Raw genomic sequence first — 23,911 nt, forward strand, 5'->3', positions numbered from 1 at the left:
TGACGTATGGCCTGGGTGAGACCAGTTCTCATTGTTAGTGGCAGGATCCACTGACACAAAGACAAAGTATTTCCCTATGCTGAAGGAATTCATTGCTTTCTTTAACTCAGCCTCACAATTTACCATTTACATTAAAAGCGTTCATCTGGTGAAACAGCAGCTTGCTTTTATTGCGAAGCAGTCACAAGAAACAATAAACTTGTTATTGAGGTGACAGCCCTACCCTCAGTCATTTCCAACATTTTTCGGTCAGTTTTAAATATTGGTGGAAGTAACAAAACGAGCAGGATCAGCCACTGTGAGCTGTTGTTGTTGTGTGGAAAACTGCTTGCACACTGGGAAGCATGAAATCAGATTGCGCTTGTTCATGGCGTGATCGGACAAGGCCAATTATTGACTAGCTGCTTTATTAAAACAACATGAGTTTTGTTTGGCTGCGCTGTAAATAGATACATCTGGTGCTCTTCTGTTGCATTTCTGACGCAGTAGCTGCTCAAGGAGTGCTTTCCACTAGTGTTAAACCACAATTGCTGTTACTAACATGGAACACAATTTAATACAAATTTTAAGAAATAAACATCTAAATGTATCTAGTCCCTTTGGTGAATGACTGTTCTATTCCTTAAGCTTCATCCATCTCATGACCTGCTCACTCCTGAGCTCTAAAACAAAACAACACTATAAACATCCAGACCACTCGTGACAACTCAGTCTGCATTTTCATGTCTGGTAGCATCTTAGAGGTCAGTGTCTTACCATGTGGCTCTGCTGAGACTGGGTGGCACCATACATAGTGATGCCATTTGTCGGTGGAGCCAGCTGTGGTGTGTCCGACTGGATGAAGCCCCGTCTGTCAATAAGACTAGAGACAAACAGTGGAGAAAGATGTTGGTTTGTGAGCATTCATTCAACGTGAATGTTTTAACAGTGTAACAAAACAGATAAATAGGAGCATTGAAAGTCTTAAAGTACAAATGCTCACACACTTTGACTGTGACAGTAGGCCAACACTAAATGTACAGCCTGGCTGAGTCAGTGTTAGCTGGGAAGGATTAGCAGAGCAAATATCTCTGTGTGTGACTGGTGCCACACAGAAATAACACCGCGTAAAGTTCAGCGTTGCATACTGCAACATCTGAATCGTTACACTCAAACTTTCCACTCTCACACACATTCCCATAAACATAAAATCACAACTGGGTAATAAATCAATGAGGTCCTGCAGTGGAGCACTGGAGTGAATCATTGTTTGTGTCCCATCGTTAACGCCGTAGAACTCAGACGCAGCTGGTTAGACGACGACCTGTTGAACTCTTGGCATGCATATGCACATGTGTGTGGTCGTGGCCCAGATGTAGGTGTCAGTGGCTACTTATCAGCCAGATAAAGGTTAATCTGACACAGAGCAGTTTCATGCATGTACACACACACACACACCTGAGATGTTAACACCACAAGCAGGGTAATCATTTAACAGAGAGTGCGTTCCTGTGGGACTGAGCTGGATTCAAGTGGAAATAGTTTGCTAAAATGACAGAGCTTCAGGAACTTCAGGAATCAGCATCGGCTTGTGTTTCTGATAATGAATGCCAGTATGTCTGCAAATGGAGTTAGGAATAAACAAGCATAAAAACGTGGAAGCAAATGTGAGTCAAAGTCTCAGCAGGAAATGAAATGCAAGAGGCCTTTGTCAGTGTGTGTGTGTGTGTGTGTGTGTCTGTGTTGCTTGTATGGTCTGAGGGTGAGGTGAAACATTCCTTTCTTACTGGTGGACCCAGCTGTGCAATGCCACAAACACATACACAGACACAGGCATACACACAGGCCCAGATGGCAGCCACCTGCACACTGAGGATTCATCTCTACCACACACACACAGGTATAATTATTGGTGACTGATGGCTTGAGAGGGCCAGAGTACAGTACAGACAGATACATCAACAGAATGTTGCTGAAATCCTCCTTCATTGCTCCTCTTATACTTTGTGTCTCTATAGATGTATGCAGTAACTTGAGATGCTACCTATATATGTGTGTTAATCTACAGACTGTCTGTTTCTCTAACTGTCTTGCTTGTACTTTACAGTTAAATGGGTGCAAAGCCAAAGGCAAAAATTAAAGGCCTGGAAGTTCCAAAGGCTAAGAGATGTTTGTGAGATCTTGAGAGGGCTGTATCTCTAAAGTGGGTACAGTGGCCAGTTAAGATAAGAGCAGATAGTGGGTATCTCTATCCAGTGGGTAAGCATGAACACATTTTCTTATCGTACTGAAAGGAAACAGAGAGCAGTTTCACAGAGATGAGTAATGAGAATTGTTGTTTCAAAATACTGAAGTGAAAGAAGGTGGCCGGGAATGTGCAATGTGGACTGACATTTACAGTCACATGGACATGAGAATAGCTGTGACAGTTGGCCAGTATTTGTGTTAAATCACATGAACAGCAAAAGTGTGAAATCTAATATATCTAGCCAACTTTGATCTCGGATTTGGCTTGAATGGGCTTGAAATCCTTTCCACTCTCGCAGTATCTTAGTGGTTATGTGTCCAGGAAAAGCTGCAGGCAGGCTAATTTCAAAGCAGCTTCTCACATCAAAAGGAGTCTTGACTAGCTTCTATTTCAGAATTTGGACAGAACGGAAAATTACAATAAAGGGACAAAAAAAAAAACAAAACAGGTGTTGTGACCAATTACAGTGAAGGTGAAATATTATCAAATATGTTTTTGCAGAGCAGGGCATGATAAGGTTTAAAAGTCAACACCTGAGCATCTGGGAATGGATAAATCACCTCATAAAGACACTTTATGCACATTCATGCACATTCACACACCATACCTTGGTGGCAGGGGTCCACACAGGGCTGCACAGCAGTTGGTGAATATATTACCATGGCTGTAGGGGTTATAGTTGTCCTTCCCTCTTTTAGTAGACCAAGACCCTTTTATCTAGAGGAGACCACACAACTTCAGTTTCAGAGGGACAGATAAATATCTTAAGACTCACTGGAATGAAGACTCTGTAACACAGAGATTATGTTTGTATATCACGTCTAGTCCAGCTCTAAAACATGTTTGTGTCCCATACAGGGATTGAACCCTTGACCTTGGCGTTATTAGGCTCATGCTCTAACCTGCCACGTAATACTTGTTTTTCAGTTTATTTAAGTTGAGTAATTGTAGCCTCAAAAAATTAACTGATCAACTCTAAACATATTCACAACTATAGTGTTGTGTGTAGCAGATATAGAAAGCATACATAACTCACAGCAATGTTTCATGTTTTACTTTGGGTGTCTCATTATTTGGAGTTTATATGCTAAGGGACAGCAAATGTAGCAGTGACGTGTATTGCGTGCATACTCACATCTTCATTGGTGGTCTGGTTGGAGCTGATTAGGTAGGTATGGAAGCCAGAGAGGCCTACTATGGACCACACAGAGAAGAAACACACCACCACCTCCAGCACGGTAACAAAACTGAGTCAAGGAATAAATGCATTTAATCCATTCTTACATTTACAATACTGACAAAGGCACACACATAGGAGACCCATACGGGGTCAGCATGGATGAGTTCTAACAGCTAGCATATTGACCTACAGCCTCGGGGCTGTCCTCCTTTTGCCAATTGTTTTTGCCTTGTTACCAGTTCATTTGGCTGCAACTGCAACTACCAGTTCATTTGGCTGCAACTGCAGAACACAGCTCATTTTCTCTGCTCCATATAAAGCACAAAAACACAGGCGCTGACCAAGATGAATCTTTCTGTCTTTTTGAAAATGAGCAGTGGCACTTAAATAGATCTTAGAATACAGCCTCTAAACATGATCTCATTTCTAGATTAATACCTGCTAATAAAATAAGATCCAGACACTACAAGTGCACTATTTAGTACAGACACGTGCCCATGGGCATACTGAAAGAACTTAATTACTTTGTAGGTCAGTGTAATTTATATATTCAAAAACCATGAGTCAGTCTGTTAAAGTGGACAGTAAAAATCAACTAAATGCCCTCACTCTCCTCTTTGTCTCTCTTAATCACTCACTCTCTTCTTCTTCTCTCTCTCTCTGCAATCTCCCTCCTTAGCAAGGACAAAACATGTCATCATTCACCTAGGACAAAGGACTGCTACGACACTATCGACTGCAAGTCCCCTTTATTAAAGTCCCTTAGGACACGGGCTGCTATCAGCTTGGGTTAGCACATATTTCTCTGCCAGAGAAACAGATACGTAGCTCAGAGAGAAACGGTGTCATAGCCCAGTGCTCTCACTCTGATTTGTACTGGCTATCAGTTAGTTTCTGATCAACTCTTATTGTCCAAACTTGGTCACTGATATTGGTTACTATCAGATCCTGGTTTATATATAATTTAAATGAAAGACCAAAACACACTCAAAGAATTCAAAGAAAACAAACACTGCAAAAACATTTTTATCAGCAGTCACTAATTGTCAAGAGGTGTTGCTTAAAAGTTCAAATAAATTTCACTCCAATAAATATATAAATATACTGAGAAGTTAGGTGACTGCTTCCTACCTTTACTGCCTGGATTAACACCTAAAAACTAAGGTCAAGCAGTGTGACAGTACAATGTCAAAATAAAACATCTGACTTGCTTGGAGTCCAGACGATTATTGCTGATGTTGATACAATAAGCTGACTTACAGGGTATTAGTAACAGCTGTGGCTTAAGACATCTCGCACACACTTGGTATCTATCACACGGGCAGACACTCATATCAGATCTCACTCACACGACATCTCTGTAGAGAGACTGAGGGCTAAGTTACAGCCAGATGAAATCAAAGGTCGACTGAAGCAATCGTCAGAGACAGAGTGAGGAGTTGCATTGCGTGATGTGTTACTCAGATGGAACAGGACTAATCAGACGCACGCCAGTTATGCAAGCTCTGTAACTGGCAGGAGCAATGGATGGAAATGTTAATGGCGTGTTATGGAAATGAATTCTGACCTACAGAACGACCTGTATGGGCCCTCGCAGGGCAAGTCAGGCCATGTCAAGTTGTAATACAAATGAAACTAAGGAAAGCTGGGTGATTTAAAAAATAAAATCAGTGTACAGAGAAAACATGGACAGACAGCAACAAAAATCTGTCAAAATATTAAATAACATATTCAACAGTAAATTCCAAAAGTTCGGCTTCAATGAAAGGATATCTGGCAGGACTTTCTTTAAGAGCGTTAAGGAACCCACTTTCATGAGAGCCTGTGAACAGAGAAAGACAGAGTCTCCATTAGACCACTATACAATCAACATTAAACGGGACACTGAACATAGAAACTTGTATCAGACATTGGCTTACACGCAATCTGGAAGCATTACTTGCTGTAGCAATGTAAGTGTCAACAAGATGAGCTGAACTGAGTGTGCCCACGTAAACTAGCATTCCAATTTAACTTCCAAGTGTGAAGATGAGAACAGAGTCAGAATAAGACCAAAAATCTCTGACAGTTACATGTAGCTGTCAGAGACATCTCAATGGCTCCAATGTGCCTGACTTAAGATTATTTTTTCCTTCTGAGTGCAACTGTGCAAAATACAACAAATGGTTTCAGGGAGTGCAGAGACACGTTCCTTTGAATTATTGCTTACAGAATAAATTAAATGCTGTGATTAAGAGTGAGAGTTTAACAGCTGAAACATTACAGGACTATGAATACCTTTGATTTGAAACACTGTAAAGCACAGCTGTACTTAAAGCTTACAACATGAACAGATTATTAGCCATTGTGACGCTCTTCAGCTTAGTTTGAGCCTCACTGGGAGGAGAGAAAGTGCAATTTAGCACCACGATTGACTAGCAGTTAGACCTGGCCCACATTTCTTTCCCAGTGCAGCATTGATTCTCTGACTGTCATTTATGCATACACAAACACTTGCACTGAAGGGGAGCCCAACAGTCCACCGCCTGCTCCCAGCTGGAAAGATGGTGACAAGCCAGAACGCTGCAGCTTTTCACAACACCCACTTACAACCTGCTGGCTCACAACGCACCAAGAACACCAGGAGGAGTGTGTGTGTGTGTGTGTGTGTACCATGCCTGAACACACACCCTTTTCCCCTCCCCTCAGCTACTTACGTAAAATGATGTGTGTGATGACGAAGGCGAAGATGAAGATGGTGAGGAAGGAAAGCGAGAGGATGAACATGTAGAAGAAACGGTAGTTCCTCCTTCCCACACAGTTCCCCACCCAGGGACAGTGGTGGTCGAAACGCTCTGCATGAACACAGCGAGACAGAGAGAGGGAAAGTAAGAAAAGCTTATTTTGGATACAAAAACACACAAGTACAAGGTCTTTCCTTTAAACCCGCTATGCTGCTGCCTCAGTGATATTTCTCCTGTCTGAAGTCTCTGTCATGCACATTGCTGTTGTTAAAAAAGACAAACAAAAAAACACCAGAGACTGGGTTATGTCTAAATGGCTTAGAAATCAGGTTTCCTCAATGCACAATTAGTAGAACTAAGCATACACATACTACACAAGCAGAGCTGTGGAGATCTAGTGGAAAGGAAGTGTCCCTCTGGATCTTGGCATAATAACAAAGACTTTTCACACAGTGCAAACTGTCTATTTATATACTCTACCTAATAGAAGGTACAGGTTGGTCAACACGACTGTGTAGGGCAGAAAAATTCGCCCCGTCACTGTGGGGCTGTGCAAGGTTGAGAGGGCGATAGAAGCACTTTGCTGGGTCAACAGATAAAGTGCCTCCAGTGAGACCTCAATTTAAGAATATCTGAAGATGCCTGAGGAATTGTAAATGAAGACAAAAGAGAGGGCAGTAAAAGTTCAAACTGTCCAGACTGCTGTATTGCTTTCATCAAGACAATGCAGCAAGGACTTGGGTTTTCCATTATGTTGAGTTTGTCAGTCACTTTGTGCGAGTGAGGGGCCTCTTTGATCTGAATGTCTGTGTTAATAAACTGAATAAAATGTCTGGAATTCAAATATGAATGCAGCCTGAAATATGTTGATAATTTTATTGAAAAATACTTTCAAGTGAAAATTGGTGGTTGTTATTCTAAAAGGAGAAACAAGATGCACCGACCAACTAGCCAGGGACCAGGCACCGGCTGGTCTGTCTTCTGTATCTCCGATTCCAAGCCGTTTCATTTTATGCATACGCTCACGCACAGTGCCTCAGGCAATATGTCACAGCCACATGCTAACAAGCCTTTAGCGTGGACATTCTTAACTTCGAGCGAAAAAGACACTAAGTTCGCAATTTGTAATACATGTGAGGCTAAAGTAAATCTTGGGGGACTACTACAAAAACATTCAGAACAACAAACCTAATCAGACACTTTAAACACCATCACACAGCTGAACACGCCCACTTTGAAGAAGATAACTAAGGAAAAGTGGCTACAGCTAAAGCTAGCCAGAGCTCAGTGCTCAGACACAAGCCAGCAGCCTCTCCTATATTTCCTTGGTCAGTGATCAGTGAAAAGATCAAAACAATTACAAGGAAAATTATGGATTTCATGGCCCTGGATGATCAGTCCTTCTCCATAGTTGAGAATAAAGGCTTCTGGAAATCTGATAAATTACCTCAGCCCTGGTGAATTTGTAAACATACTGTAAAATGAAATAAGTAACTATCAGTCACTGATTTGTTACAGAAATCTGTTGCACCTGCCTTTGTTCGGTAAAGTAAAACATGTCATATACAACTCATTTTCATTTAATTGCTATTTGCAGCTTGTTCCAGTTACTTCATTTTGAGAGGAAATTGTTGAGTTGAATAATTTCTTTTATTGTGAAAATAAAATTTTGCATTGAAGAAAAGTTGATTTTTGTTTCCGCTGGCAATTACAATTCTTAGAAAGAAAATCGCAATCAGCAAAAATCAGCATCAGGTCACACTCATAAAAAATTGGAGTCGGCCAAGAAAATTGGTGCACCTCTCATTTTAATCAACTGAGTGTGAACTACTAGCTGTGCACAGTGGTATCTACTTAACTAATTAGTCACAGCCGTTATTGGTATAGTGAGGTGAAATGACCTGCTTTTGTCTTCATTAATCAATGCCTGGTTGAAGTGAGTCTGGGAAATGCAGCCTCTGGTCAGACAGGATGAAAGGGGACAGATACTACTAATCCAATCAGATTATCACAGCCTGCCACAACAGTACTTAATATGAGGTGAACAACAATGCTAGGAAAGTACACGTGAGACTTTTGATGTTGTTGTGTGCATGTTCCTACACTCGCATTCTCAGTTTCAGATAACCACATTAAGATAGGCTTCAAATTAACCTTGGAAGCTTGTAACAGAAACTAACAGTTTCATCATGATCAAAAAGATTCTTATTTATATGCCAATTTCATAGTCTCTTAATTTGTATATGAATGCTTTGTTTGCTTAAATAACAATCAATCAATTTAACCAAGAGGGCAGTTAAAGCTTCATCTAACACTCTTGTAATTGAGCACATCAGAAAAATAACAGCAGCAGAGAGACCTAAAATCACAACTGCAAAATCCCAACCCTCTTCCCTTCCACATAAACAAGCACCAATATTTAAAATTATAAACACAAACAGTGACACCAGCTGTACAGTATGTACCATGTAGCAAAGAAAGAGCAGGACAGAAGGCAAAGGGAAACAGTCTGAGTGTGTATGTGTGTGTGTGTCATAATTCTGTGCTCTTATAATCCTCTTCTATCACTCCCAAGAGGATAACCCTCTTAAAAAAAGGGATGCTAACACATTCCTAACCTCCACTACCACCAGGGAGGCCCTATCCATCCTGACTGCTAACTTATTCAAGAGCTTGTTAGCCCCCTGGCGTTTACAGCCAAAGAGACAGAGAAGTCCAGAGACGAGTGCAAGTACTCAAACCACTTTTTCACTGCCAATGTGAGTGCCAGCCCAATTTGTTACTAATAACGATTGTTACATACATAGAACAAAAACAAATTGACATTAATCTCATATAAATATGATTTTTCTTTTCTGTCTCTCTTTCTAGCTTAATAATAAACCCTGGACTAACTTCAGATTTCACTTTGTGGATATGAAACCATGCTGGGTGGAGACCTAGAGTTTTAAAAGCAGAGGGGAGTTGTTCTTTCGAAAAAGACACCAGTTACAACTGAAACTCATCACTCCCACCCAAACTGCAGTACAGACAGTGCAACTCTGTGCCTGTTTCTCGTTTTCCATTTCCTTTCCACCTCTGGCTGACAACCATGATCTAAACAGGTTTTAAAGCTCATACCCAAGGATTTGGATTTATACAATCACACTGCTCTGTGCCCATGTTTGGTCTGAAAATGCCTTCAGAACATCTCCTGTGTTTCTTCTGGTTTAAATCTGTCACTCATTCACTTCATCCTGTTTTCTGAGGCAGGATTGCTTTTGCAGTATGTCAAATTTTAATTAAAAAGTGAGCCTCACCATTTTCATTTTGGCATTTAGCAAGCCACTTAAAATGTGCAAAGAAAATCAAACTTCGAGAATTGCCATACATAGTCTGCTTGTGAAAATGACTGCCCTGCCATTTTTTTGTTCAGCTGCCAGTCTGTCTTCCTTCCTGCCAGCGTGCATCTGCAGCATCTGATTATCAACGCCTCATCTTTTTTCCTGTGTTTACTACTTCCTCATCTTTTGTCTCCCAGGGTTTTTCAGTCAGCCCCACTTCTGACAAGGAAATAGGCATTCAAAGAAGGAATTGTCTCCGATGAGCGAGCAACACAACATCCTTGTTGAGAAACAAACAAACAGGTCTCTGTATCTCTGTCTTTTACTAACTGCTTAGTTGTGCTCTTCACTTTGTCTCTGAAGATGGAACATGTGGTTGCAAAGGGCAGCAAAACCATAATGCTGTTGTTTTCTTTCTGTTGTTCTCTCTGTAACTATTCTCTCCCTCCCATTTGTGTGGTTGCCAACTTCTCTAAGCATATGTACTGTACATTCCCTGTAGAAACTCATTATAAACTAAACATTGAGCTTGGCTTGTATCTCACATAAAGATGCATTTTATTTGTCTGGTTTGCATGTGCTGACCTGTATTTGTGTATTGTGGGTTTGTGGTTCTACATGTGTGGGTTGGGGGTGGACAAATTGGTCAGCATATTGTATGAACCCCAAGTTTGTTCTGTAGCAGAGGGGCTGGTCAGAGTGACGTCTGATATGATTGCAAAATAAAAAGGAAATTCTTCAGTCAAACCATACAAAAACTATAAAGCAAAGAGTAAACACTTAAATATGCAACATAGAAATCAGCACTGCAATGTAAAAAGGCAACACCGCAACTCAGTTTTTTAAGAAATAAGAGAACAAATGGAATTTTCTCAAATAGGTCTTCAGACTAAAGCGAGCCAGTGATTCATGTGTTACAGATCTGCATTAACAATTTATCATCATAGAAATACAGAGCTATGAAACAGTTCACAATAAACCTGTCATAAAGTGAACAGAGGACGGTTTGGTGATGGTCTAGTCTGTTTTGTTTCTTACTAATGCCTCAGAATGAATGTGCTAAAAATCAGACAGCAATTATGAGCCAAATACACAAACTCGCACTGAGAGGATTTCATTTTCACTCACCCACACAGTTGTCACAGAGGCTGCAGTGGGAGGCACGTGGCGGTCTGAAGATCTTGCAGGTGAAGCAATACTTCAGCTTGACTGTCTGGCCATTGATGACGACCTCCTTGGTCCTCGGAGGAGGCCTGTAGCCTGTACTGCCATTAGCCACATCTTGGGAAAATGAAGAGAAAAAACAAAAGAGATACATAAAAATCACAGAGAAAAGGCCATACAAGTGCACAATTTTCTCATAGTTTCACTTGAGCCGTAATGACTTTTCCACATACACTGTCATAGCGTGTGTTTGTCAGTGATGATATGGTTGTTATGAATATTTCAGTGGCACAAAAATGAATGAGGTAAAAAACAAACAAACAAAAAATCCACTGGCAAAAAATAAATTCAACATCAAAGCACTGAAAATAAACATTTTTCTTTCTTTTTTTTAACAATTAGCGACAATATAACAATTTTTTAAAACTTTTTAATAAGTGCAGCAGGACTGATTTCTCTACTTGACATAATGCATAGACAATGCAGCTCAGACAGCAGAGAGCAGCGGACTAAATGAAGGCAACAGGTGACTAATGGCGAGCAAATCATCACATTTGTGATGCAGTCTAACTACAATTAGTGCCATGCAATAGTCAAAAGCTACAGATATAATAATATAATAATAACAATGTAAATTTCTGTAGCACATTCAAAAGGAATCAGAAAATCAGCCAGATGAGAAACCATAAAGGTGTAGAAAACAAACAAAGAAGAGCCAGTAATTTCCATTCAATTTTATCACTGAGGAAAAATGCGTTCAGGCTGTCCAGTTTAATTTGTCTTGAGATGGATGAATCTTAACAAGGCTTTGGTGAAGTGAAGTCCTTACTGACCTGCAATTATCCTCAGCTCTGATACGAGGTACGTGTCATGTTATCAGTAGCTTAAAAGACTTGAACATGGACATCCCACACAGCTCATTATGTTTAATTAGCTCGACCATCTTAGCTCTTTTCACAAGCTATGCAGATTCTGCTCAGGGGTGTCATCTAAAGCCAACCTCTAGTTACAGGGATTTGAGTTAAAATTGTAGCATGGCTCAGGTAATAAGAACCAGTCTGGAATTCACCACACACTTAACACCACGCTCCACAGACTGTAGTACAAAGAAGAAAATGGTGGCAAACTGCTCTGAATGGCTTTTGGTTGGGTAAGATAGCAGTGATGACAGACTTAACGGTAAGGATGAGAGAAACGATAGTGATTTTCAAGCCATAAAAGGTAGAGCCTGTATCCCATTATTGTTCAGCTCACTTCGAGCGCTCTCACGCACTCGGAGAGCAGATGTAGTGTGTAGGAAGATCATTTGGGGATCGTTTACACAGAAGCCCATAGCATTGGTGAGCAGTGTGTGTGTGTGTGCGTGTGTTAGTGGGGCGATTGTATAGAGACAGAGAGCTTGTGTGGGTGTTTGACATTTCTAAAGGAGAGCAGAGGAAACCACGGAGTTCTGTTCCACTGAATTCATCTCTATTGTGATCGATGCCTACAGAGCGCTCTCCTCTCTCCTCCATACTCCCTCTGCTCCTCTGCCCGCTCAGCAGACTCCACTAAAGGTGACAACAAATGCGGGGTGTGTGTGAAAAATTCAAAGCATGATTCAGTTACCGCAGGAAGAGAAGTGCCATTGTTTAGGTATTCATAGTGCAGTGAAATTCCTAGTAATATTACCTGCTGTCAGGAGAAATAAAGAGACATGACAACCAAATGAAGTTTCCTTCTGAAGCATCAGAGACCACTTTTGAAGAGTATTTTGAGATCTGTAAAATAATGCCATGAGCCTATCACATCATCATAAAGATATTCATTAGCAGCAGCAGCAGCTGAGTTTGAGAAAATGTTCATGTCAGCCTCCTGGCTATAAATCTGATTTGGAAATATCAGGAATTTGATAGCTAGATAGCTACATCGTACACTCCCCAAAGACAGCTACAGGACATGTCCCCAAAAAGGGGGCAAAATGGCTGGGAAAAAAAAAAACAACAGCCAGCTACACCTTAATTAAATCCAGAATTAGCACGAATACAATTGTTTAAGGTATTAAAGGAACTTTGCATCTATCAGTTCAAGTGAAAGATATCTGAAACCGATCGTATTGTCTCAGAGGCTAGGACACCACAAGCACTAGTGTCCTAGCCAGGCTACCGTCACTTTAAGTCTTTAAGTCATTATCAAAATAACAGAAGAAAAAAACCTCCTAAATTGTAGAAAATGGACAACATAAAACGAAAAACATTGCCAACCTCAGGGGACAAAAATATCAATACTCCAATATTTAATATCAAATACGCTTGTACTATGATTGTTAATTCCCAGTTGAACAAACATTATGATGGAAGGCCAAATCAGCAGACACAAACTCTAGCCTTAAAGATTACCATAGAATCGAATAGACAAATTTCAGTTTCAACAACAACATTATGAACTTCCTAAAGGAAACAGTCATTGCAGTTATACAATACTGGACTGCTCTGTGCTGAGTCAAGTCCATGAGGGTGTGCATGGTTTGATACTAAACACTTTCAGAGAAAGAGGAGGAGAACTATTTAATTTGTCCACACACTAATATTCTGGGTGTTTTGTTCTCATACACAGCAAAACAAATGCATACATATAGAAAGCTGCAGCTTTTCTTCTTCATCTGTGAATGAAATACAAGACCTTTAATGCACCAGTTAATGTTTTTCAAAAGCTGGTATAGATTTTTTTTTGTAACTAGTCTAGAGAGAGCTCTGCCACAGCCTCTACCGGTCTCAAAAAGAAAAGAAATTCAGTGGCATGAATACCTGCAACATCAACAGTCCACTGATAGCCCATCCTTAAACACCAGACCCTAAATACCAGTATTCCTGTTTACCACCCTGTAAATTAAGTGTGGTCTCACCTTAAGTACACTAGGGCCAGCAAATCAACATTCACCACACTTGTTCACAGATGCCTGCAGTAAAGTAGAGAGTGAGTGGAGTGTCAAAGTAGCTTTTCTGCTGAATAAAGCCATTTGTAAACTGCCATCCCAGCAGCTAAAGCTGAGCCTTACATCAGTGTCTTGTGGGAGATCCCTCAGAGAGATAGGCCAGGCACAAGAGCATGGAGCTGCAAAGTAAGGCCAGGTAGAGAACTGATGTAACAGAACTCACAAAGGCGTGCACACACACACACACACATGCACACACTGTACCCACTCATGTCCTCAAACACAAAGCTAAATGAGGGTTCAATGTCAGCTAAACTGTGCTGAGCGTTGCCTGATGAGGTATAAAAGGAAGCAAATTACTATCCTGCTGTGAGTGTGGAGGAGAGAAAACTGGTGCCTTTACCTTCACAGATGGAAAACTGTATTAGAATACGATGATGGCTGACATATAGAATCTGCCATCACCCTGCCTGCCAAGACACAGGACTAAAACCTGAAAGGCAGTTCAGTAAAGCAATGATTTCAGAGTCTTGCACACAACAGCTAATTAGACTAAAAAAATGCTTCAAACACACTACAAAAGTGTGCCTATCAGTCATAAAATGAAATGCACGATCTTTGACAGATTTCAAAAAACATTTTTTTTTTTTTAATTTTTTATTACACTTTATTAATCCCAAACTGGGAAATTACTTCTCTGCATTTAACCCATCACTGATTGAAACACACACACACATGCAACATGCAGGTAAAATGTTTCATTTACACTGAATTCACAATTTATGCTTCACAACAGTTTTGTAAACTGGAAACAATAAACAATTAGACTAAATATAATCTGTTTAAAGCAAATGCTCCTTTCATTATTTTCATCTATTAATCTCTCTCTGGTTTGGTGAAGCTCTAAATATATGAAACTGAAAGTGGGGAAAAAATGACAGCAAAGTGAAGGAAGGAAAACCTTAACACTTCATACTTTATAGTGATGTCATCCCAAGTCTTTAAAAACAATGACAAAATAATGATTAGCTGATAGGCTAGGTCATGGCTAAGCACAGGTTGATCGACTAAATCAGTATCAGTATTCTTGTAATAATCAAAAGTACTAGTAAATAACAGAGTGAGAACAGAAAAGTGCAGCAGCCATAAGAAATCTACTGACTCCACTGCTCATTACAGATGATCAGAGGTAAGAAAGCAGCAAGTAACATCATTCTAGCAATTGCTTATATTGGTAGGTGGCTTATGTTATATTGTGTGTTTGTTACCCTGCTGTTGACGGGAACCAGGCACGAAGGAGGGTGGTAAAGAAATGTATGTAAATGTTACAGATAAATAAAAGCATAGCACAATTCTGTCTGCCAAGTCAGTTCATTCTCTGCTCAGGTTCAACCTGCTTATTCACTTCTTGACATTAAAATAAGATCATTACAAATGAGGAAGATAATCTGGTGCTGAGTAACTTTCAGCTTTGGCTCTGGATATTCACTGCAGAGGAATATCCTGTATGGCCTTGATCTGAGGCAAGCCAAGAAGAGTAGCACACATCACACAGTTGAAACAGCACAGTGAAACGTCTTCATGTTATTCAAAGACTACTTGCGAAGCAGAATGGCACAGGGAAAAAACAGAATCGGAGGGCTTTTGATTCTGATGATTTTGTGCCATGCAAATATTACTGGGTGCCATTTAAATAGACGTGCCAGTGGCTCTTCAGAGGACTATGGGATTTCTGGTTGGTTCTGATTGCCAAGCTGTTTTTAATTTGGCTTGTTGCTGAGCATCATTTTTGATGTGGCCACAACACAATACAACCACATTAGTATGGGCTGTCAATGTGTGCAAAACACTGTTCTGTTTTAAATTTTCTTCTACTGATGTGCTGCTTCACTGTTGCTGTTGAGCAGCACAACAGCATTTAAATATGCAACTCGATCTGATTTTGTGGCTGTGTCTGTTGAGTCAAATGTATAGCCTGAACGTAAGTCACATTCAGGGGAAAATATGTAGAGCAAGGAGTAAACAATGAAATGGAAAGTCCATCCTGACATAATTTAGAAATGTTGCGAAATACCATGCAGATCTACCCACTTACTCTATGCTAATTTGTTTCAACGAAAATGCTCAACATCTCTGAACTGTATCTTGAGCTACATGTCCTCTGCTTCAGATTTGTGTCACTCTGTGCAGAACTGACAATGTCCTTGGCCAAAACCATGAGGGGGATCAGTTCAACATCCTTGTTACAGAAATGTAATATCTGTCTGAGTGACAGCATAGGGATAGCCAGATACTGGGCAAGTCTATAATATGGCAGCAGAGTGAAACAAACAACAAAGCCCTATGGGATCCACAGGGAGACAAGAAGGGAGGGCAAAGACAAAGAGACAGATGAGTAGTAGAAAACAATTACTAAAAGTAGAACTGATCACATGTAGCTTCTATTAAATAATCTAATTCATATACAACAGCATATGGTGTTAGCTTTTCCTGCCTGAAGTGACTGAAGTGCTTTAGGACAGAAGACATGAGTATGAGTGAAAGATAGTGAAGGCATAATGGATGGAACAAGAGAGAGTGGATGATCAGTGTATTGGGACAATCCAAGCCAGTCTGATGACTCAATAAGGAGTTTGTGTTTTGTTTGTTTGTTGTCTTTGCTCTTCTGTACTCCCATAAAACAGCTCTATTCCTGTACACTCCTATTTGTATATTCCTGTCCCCCGTGGCTCGATCACACGCCGACTATCATTTCTTTATCTGTCTTTTTCATGTCCATGTCACTGTAAACCTGGGGCCTGGCCAACAAATAAAACAAATTAAGTTTCCATAAGGCACTTTAAAGAGTGAACATTGATTCTTGAAAGCACACATGATCAAAGTGACATAAAAAGTGGATTGCAGGAAATGCCTGTGACTATGTTATATATATTAACAGAATGGATGCTGGGGGTTTTGCTCCCTATTGGTGAAAACAAGCAACACCTGACATACTGACCTTTTAAATTGTCCACAGGCAAATAAAAACAAGGGCGAAATACAGGAAGACACCACAAGGTTCATCATGTGCTCATCATTCGACTTGTTTTAATTTAGTCATCTAAACTCTTTCTCATCCTCTTTGATACCTGCTTCCAAGCAATTTCTCTCCATCTCTGTGTGACACTGAACACTGTTAATCTCTTCCTCCCTTGCCGACATGCCCTCTTGGTCAGTCATAATAAGAGGATAGGCTGATGTCCATGTGCAAGCAATCCACAAATGTAGAAGCTGAGATGTCAAGTGGCTCCATAACAGAGCCCGTCTCTGCTGGCTGCACTCCTATTACTTTCTATTCTGCCAATAACAATGAAGTCAAACACAAGTGTGACCTGGGGCAGCTGGCTACAGTGAGAGGGGAAAGGAGGGAGGAAGTGATTTGCAGGAGTGATTTAAGTACTAACATGAATTGTGAGTGGACTATCATTCAAAGCCTGGTATTCATTCTTTACAGCAACAGGACAAACACCTCCCCTCTATATCAAACAGACATACAGTAAGGTCTTACACAAAAACAGTATGCACTTGTGACATATACAGTCACTGAAAGGGCATCTCTGAGTCACATATTCGAGTCAGGGGTGCAATCCAGCTGATTCATTTCACCTTTTTTTAATTTGTAAAGTTGGAGGCCAACAGGAGGTCAGAATCAATACGACCCTGTGAACTGCACTATCTAAGATGGTTCATTTAAAATGGTGCCAGCTTTTTGATCTTTAGTGGCATTTAACAGCGCGGTGGTCAGCATTTAAGGACTACAAATGCCAGAGTGGAAATAAGTAGAAAACCTAGAAGATCTTGTGATGTTTAAAACACAGAAAATAATCAAAAGAGCTTTGGTTTATTTGTGGTACAGCCTTACATCTGCCTTCAAGTCGGTGCTACAAGCAGACCTACAAGGTGCTAAAAATCAAAAAGCATGTCCGCATTGCTACAGGGAGAGGGAGCTGTATCTAATGTGATTTAGATAGCTCTCATCTTAGAGGACTGCTCTCTCTGGTGAATGGCTGTGTATTTGAGTTGGGCACTTGAATTCTGGCAAGGACACTGACAAAAGCAGTCCAAACAAAACATTTCAACTAAGATGACAAGCACAAAGTAATTAAAGCAGGTTGCAAGTCATAGAAGAGAAGAAGAGATCTGGTGATGAGACATAAGTAAATTTTAGCAGTCTCTTTTCTTAAAAATAAGGGAATAAAATTTGGGCACTAAAAGAGAGAACATTTTTATGTGATCAGACCACCACTAGTTGTTATGTTTGGTTTGTGAGGCTGAGCTGAGTCCACTGCCTCTGGCAGTTATTCATTTTCAAATTCACAAACAGTCTTGTAGCAGAGAAATCTATGAAAAGTACAGTAACAAATTTTGACACTTCCACAATAGTTTTAATGACACACATTTATGGAAAGTGTCATCAACCCACAACAAAGAAACAGGGTGTTTGGTTTTTGTCCTTTCTGTGAGGCTTAAATTTGGTACAAACAGAACAATTACGAAATCTCCAAGGTGTTATCAAAGTTGAAAGAATTAGGATACACCACCAACGTTGGTGGGCTGCCAACCACAAAGGCAAAAATTAATAACAAACAATGGTGGGTCACACTCCTGGCCCCAAGGCAAAAACAATTCCATTAATCAAACATTTTAAGAACAAGGTCTTTGTGAGGGCATAATACCCTGTGAAGAATCATACTTCTAGAATGCCATCATATTCATCCCACACATAGATGGAAATATCCTTGGCTTTAGTTAGCATGCTTGAGTACCTGTTTGGACAACATACTCAAAAGAAACAAACGCAAACAAAAAGAAAGAATAAATAAAGTACTTCAGAGCACATTGTGATTGACTGCTCCTGTAGTCATGAAAAGCCTAAATGTCATTGCATCCTCTACTGATGTGCTCATCTTTCCTCCAGCAACACAAGCTCTAAGCTTTCCAAACAGCTATTTCCTCCGCTGGCCTTGAGTCTGGCTGGCAGCTTTGGAAAGAAAAACACAGTGTGGCTGCCCTGCCATTCACCAGCTAGCTTGGACCATATTAGGTGGAAGGAAGGAAACCGGCAGCTCTGACCATCTCTCACTCTGATTAATGCTTCAGAGATTCTTTTGGATTTGGCATGTGATGGCTGAACTGATGCCAACCTGTCTAGTCCTGACATATTGGGCTGGCAGGCAGACATGCATAGACATCAAACACAGCACACTGAACAGAAATCAGCTCTCGTCTCCATTTCGTGCAGGGATAACACAGCAAGCTATGCTACCTTTCCTCTACCCAACCCCTCACAGGTGCATACAGCATTTCTACCACATCAGGAGAGCAGTGTAGAGAGTTTCATATATTTTTACATGTGAAAAAACAAGCAACATGTGAGGTATGCTGTCGTCATGCCACCCACTCTAATCTCCTTTTTAGATACTTAAGTATTTGGCAGACAGCTGAGATATCTGTTCATGATGATGACAGTGGCAGCGAAGCTATCAGCTTTCCCTCCTGAAGTACATGGAGGAGAGAGCTCGATGTCTTGTATTGTGCAGACATCATGTCCTGCATTGTTTAGTCAACAGATCAATGGGAGTGGTGTCGAACTTGAGGTCTGTAGCACTTTGACTTCAAAACCTCATCATCTATTTATGAGGCTGCTGGTCAACTGCAAAACTTCTTGGTCTTCTGAGTGTTCGAGGATTTCCGTTTTATTACATGCATACACAAAATACATGTGTGCAAGCAGAATAGAACTGAAAAGTAGTAAATAGGCAGATTATCACTGGCAACAACTAATATGCGTGACTTATATCTAACAGATTATGGTTTGGTATGGAAAATTTTATTCAAAATAAATGTATGACAGTAAAGGACATGGGGTGAACAAGTGCTGCACATCAAAAGAGCATGTCGGGAAACAAAGCCTGAAGTGGTTAAAAACCATTACATCAAGTTACCTGGGCATGCTAAGCCTGTCTGCTGCTTTCTTATATTCTTATTATATTGTGTTCTGTTGTGGGTAAGAGAGGAGGAGGCAAGAAAGAGAAAAAATTATCACTTTTGAAAGCAAGTACATACAAACACATACAGAAAATAAGCAAAATAGTGTTAAAATGTTATTCTAAACTCAAAATGCATTTTAGTCACTTATTCAAGACGTATGGGCAAGATGTAAAAAGAAAAAAAGCGTTTTTCATTGGGAGATGGCTTGTTGTTGGGGCTTGGGATGGGGTTGGATGATAAGGTCAAGAGCTTACAGATGTGCTACCAATATCTTGCACGTCAAGCTGCCATGGGATGGCTACAACAGAACAGCATTGCCCTGGTCTGCACAGGGGATCCAGAGGAGACGGAGGATTATCAGTGTTTGAATAGAAATAAGGAGCAATGGGAGTTGTAAACAGAGACACCACCTTTATTTATGTTTTTATGTGCGTGTGTATAAAATGCTCATGCTATTACAAGCTGAGTTCTTTCAAATGAAAGATAATGGGACCCATAATGGCACCGACACTAAAGTAGCCCATTAGTTTACTGGCAACCATGGGACTGAATGTAAGATTAACTAAGACTTCAGGACACTGCAAATTACAAGCTATTTCACAATTAAAAAAAACTTAACCTAATCTAATTCATCTTAACATTCATCTAAACATTTTCTTGGAAGAGAAGATGAATGCAAATGCTTCCAAAATATTGTGACCAAGCAATCACAGTAAGTGGCTGGACAATGTGCAACAAGAAAGTCGCAATGCAAAATTCAATGGATGATTACAAGGGTCAGTTTGGCTAATCATCTTCAGGTTAACCTCAATTTTTCACATCCACACAGATTAGATACTCCAATTGTACTTGCTTAACATCTGTCTGAATGCATGTGTTAGGGATGCCCTGTACACTGAAGAACTTAATCCATTCCACCATTTTACCACCTGTGCACACAGACTCAGCTACAGGGAACCAATATCATGACAACAATCAGATGCCTGTGATCAAGAGATTTTAGTTAAGAAACAGCAATTGCTACGCTTTGAAATTCACTGCACGAAAGTCAATGAGGATGAAATGATGGTGGGGGTGGGGGGAAGTGTGGTATTTGGGTCAACACTGTTCATATTTTCAGCCTTTAATTTGTTTATCCTCTGAAAAAAAGGCATTCCAACATTATATGGTATTTTGCACAGTGCTGTTTCAGCCCACTGCTCAAAGCTCTCTGTACTTCACCTTCCCTCCGAAAGCTTTTAAGTCTCCTAATGAGATTAATTAAGACAGTCCAGAGTTTGTTTAATGAGGCCCCAGTGGCCTGAAGCACGGAAAGGGCCAGCGCTGGGAATCAGAGGTTTCACATCCCGAATAAAAAGGACCAAAACTTTGAAAGAGGGTTTTAAAAAGAAGGTTTAAAAAGTAAAACCCTTGAGTAAAGTGGTGATGATCCATTTAGCTACAGGGTAGCAGGACACCTTTGGAGATTGGCAATTTATTTCTGTAACTTACTGGCAAGTAACAAAACTGACACCAGCGTAAATTCCAGTCTAAAGAGCCTTTGTTTGTAGCCTGACAGAGGACTCATGTAGCTGACTACACTCATCCAGCATGGCTGACATAAGCATCTAGTACAGTGGTCTCATGCAATTTCTGAACATTTCTAAAATACTGCCTTTCATTTAAATTTTTGAATACTTCAAAGCTTACAATTAACTCTGATGCTTACTGCAAAACATGTCAACTATACATGAGACATATCAAATATCAGTAGAAACTGGAGAGAAAAGTCTTGAATGGGCATTTTATTAAACTTCACAAATGCCTTGCTGGGTAAAAAACTATGAGCAAGACGCTGCCCTCAGATACTGTGCTTCTTGTATTAATTATGGATTTAATTCAAAAATGAATTCTTGATTTCTCTACGTTGTGATGGGTAATGAAATGTAAGCATTGGGGCCGAATGTGAACAGACTGAATCCACATCACAAACTGCGTTCTCAGCTGTTTCTGACTCAGGGCAGGCTGTCATCGGCACTCTGATGCTGGTAATTCAGTTAGACCATATCAAGTGGTTCCTAATGCACCCACAGTTCCAACTTTCACATCACAAATTAGATTAAGAGGTTATCCAGATGAAATTTATGAGTCAGGTAAGACATCAGATGGGGGCCCTTGGAGAAGTCGCGAGTGAAAGGGACAGATCGAGGCCAACTGGTCAATACACAACGAATACTTCATTTCCGCCTAAACGCACAGAGCCTTCAAAGTCAGTGCAGGCTTGATCCCCGTTTCTGTGATTACACAGACAAACTAGATAGCTAGATAATGTGGCCCTGTGTACATAAGGTTGTGAAGGCAGACATCAGCTCACCTGGATCAGTATCATGCAGACTCAGAGACAAATAATGTATCTAACATAGATGCAACTATAAATTCAGACAGGGAGGAAGGGCGTGGAGATACAAAACACAATCACTGAACGAAGGGTCAGAGAATACTTCCAGAGAAATGATTAAAGAAAAAAGGGGAGAAGCATAAAAATGCAGATGCAGTGAGACAAGACAATGGTGAAGGATTTTCATTCCCATTTTTCATATCTAAAATAATACAATTAGTCTTACCTATTTGCCTCTCGAGGTCGGCTGCTTCATCTGGGGTGGCCCTGGGCAGCACCCCTGGGTCACTGAAGCTGGTTCTCAGGAGCGTCCCCATCACAAACATAAAGAGCACACCCCCTATGACCGGGATAAATGGGGTCAGCTGCCGCGCCAGGAACGGACAGCTGGTAGGACAAGAGGAGATGAGGGGGAGAAAAAGAAATAAGCAAACAGCAAACAAGACACACAGCTCTGCCTGATGCAGTAAAAACCTGAACATTCAAAAGGCCCGGGGTGTAGGAGTGTGTCTGCCCGAACACAACCTGTTCTACCTAAACATTTGTAAGCAACACCAAGCCTGTGCAAAATACTGACACAGAGGTTTAGGAAGTGGTCATACCTGTGACGTGTTGCTTGATGAGCAGGAAGTGCATATAACACACACACATACACACACAGAGGGGTGAGTCCCCCGTGTTGTAATCTGTCCTAACGAGAGAATGTAGCATAATCCCATTACATTCACCGGTGCAGGTGGTTATTACACTAATAACATTTAGTCCCACAGGGGTGGGGCAGAGGGTGCTGCATCCTGTTTCGTTTGATGCTTTATGGTCTATTTAACTGGGTTTGGGTTCAGCAAAGACGAGAGAAATTAAATCAACATGTGCTTTCTGTATATTTTGAGTGATGCTGTTGAGAAATGCAAACTAGTACTGCGAGTTGGGCCAGGGTTTACAATAATGTTAGTATTTATATAAGGCTTTCATTAAAACAGATTTTAGAGCAAATGTAAAATAATTCTAAAAAGGTGCAGAACAGATGATTAGTTAGTCTATGTTGCATTACTGACTCTTACAGGACGAGCATCATTTGTTGTAAGGAGGAGGATAAAGGTGAACAGGTGGGGCTGTTCAGAAGGTCAAGCATAGGGCCTATAACAATTATGATCAAAGAGACCGATAATGGGTATTTGCAACAGATATATTTACAGTAAAAATTAAAATCTTAGTGTCAAAATTTAGAATACCCAGTGATGGAAAGTATATCCCCAACAGGGATTATAAACATTCAAGCCGTACATTAGACTCTTATTTACCGTCATTTCAAAACCATGGCAGTGAAAGAGCAACAGATAGTGGTAAACCACTGTGCTTATGCTATTCAACCACACTGTTTTTCTAACTGCATTTTTGCTGCAAATGCAAATTAAAAAAAAAAAGTCAAACTGTAAAGCTTTAAATGTCACTACAAGTTTTTTACATGTATGATAGCAGAATAAAGTTCATCAGTGACCTATCAAACCACCTCATCAGCCTTCAGATGGTAACACCTTAGGAGGGCAGTTACATCCGCTCATCCGTGCCAACAACAGTTATTCAGCTACACCAAGCCAAACTATATTTAGGCTCGTCATGCTTGGCTCCATCAATGATAGCAGGTGGGGGGATGCAAATATGGATCCGCAGCATTTGTTTAAATTTGCTGATCTGCTCTAATTGGGGTTCTAGTATCACCTGCACATGCGCCGTGCGTTCAACTGAACTGCAGAACATAAATGTCTTTCAGCCACGGGAAAATGTGAGCCAACAATACCGAATGTGTTAGTGAACTTGTTAATGAAAAGTATGCCAGTTGCTGAAGAACGTTTAAGCTTTGGAAAACACGCTGTCTACAACTCACCCCATTACCCAATCTGAGTGGACGCTGGCCAGTCCTGCTGTTACTCCACATCTGGAGTTAGACTGAACTAAGCAAAAAACACTGGGTT

The 23,911-nt window shown here is 40.5% G+C and overlaps 1 protein-coding gene across 6 annotated transcripts in view; it reads right to left on the bottom strand.

The window, feature by feature from the left end:
- The window catches only part of LOC124072434 (palmitoyltransferase ZDHHC14-like), a 42,555-nt gene that overhangs the window by 5,791 nt on the left and 12,853 nt on the right, over positions 1 to 23,911 (bottom strand). For all 6 annotated transcript variants that reach the window (XM_046413870.1, XM_046413866.1, XM_046413869.1 and 3 more), the window contains exons 3-9: positions 22,165 to 22,325; positions 10,582 to 10,734; positions 6,104 to 6,241; positions 5,181 to 5,229; positions 3,363 to 3,465; positions 2,835 to 2,944; positions 757 to 862 (exon numbers count right to left, since the gene is read on the bottom strand). In XM_046413870.1, the coding sequence (XP_046269826.1) occupies positions 757 to 862; positions 2,835 to 2,944; positions 3,363 to 3,465; positions 5,181 to 5,229; positions 6,104 to 6,241; positions 10,582 to 10,734; positions 22,165 to 22,325 (820 nt within the window). The remainder of the gene's footprint in view (positions 1 to 756; positions 863 to 2,834; positions 2,945 to 3,362; positions 3,466 to 5,180; positions 5,230 to 6,103; positions 6,242 to 10,581; positions 10,735 to 22,164; positions 22,326 to 23,911) is intronic.

Source organism: Scatophagus argus, chromosome 15 (assembly GCF_020382885.2).
Source record: "Scatophagus argus isolate fScaArg1 chromosome 15, fScaArg1.pri, whole genome shotgun sequence".
Taxonomy (NCBI): Eukaryota; Metazoa; Chordata; class Actinopteri; family Scatophagidae; genus Scatophagus; species Scatophagus argus.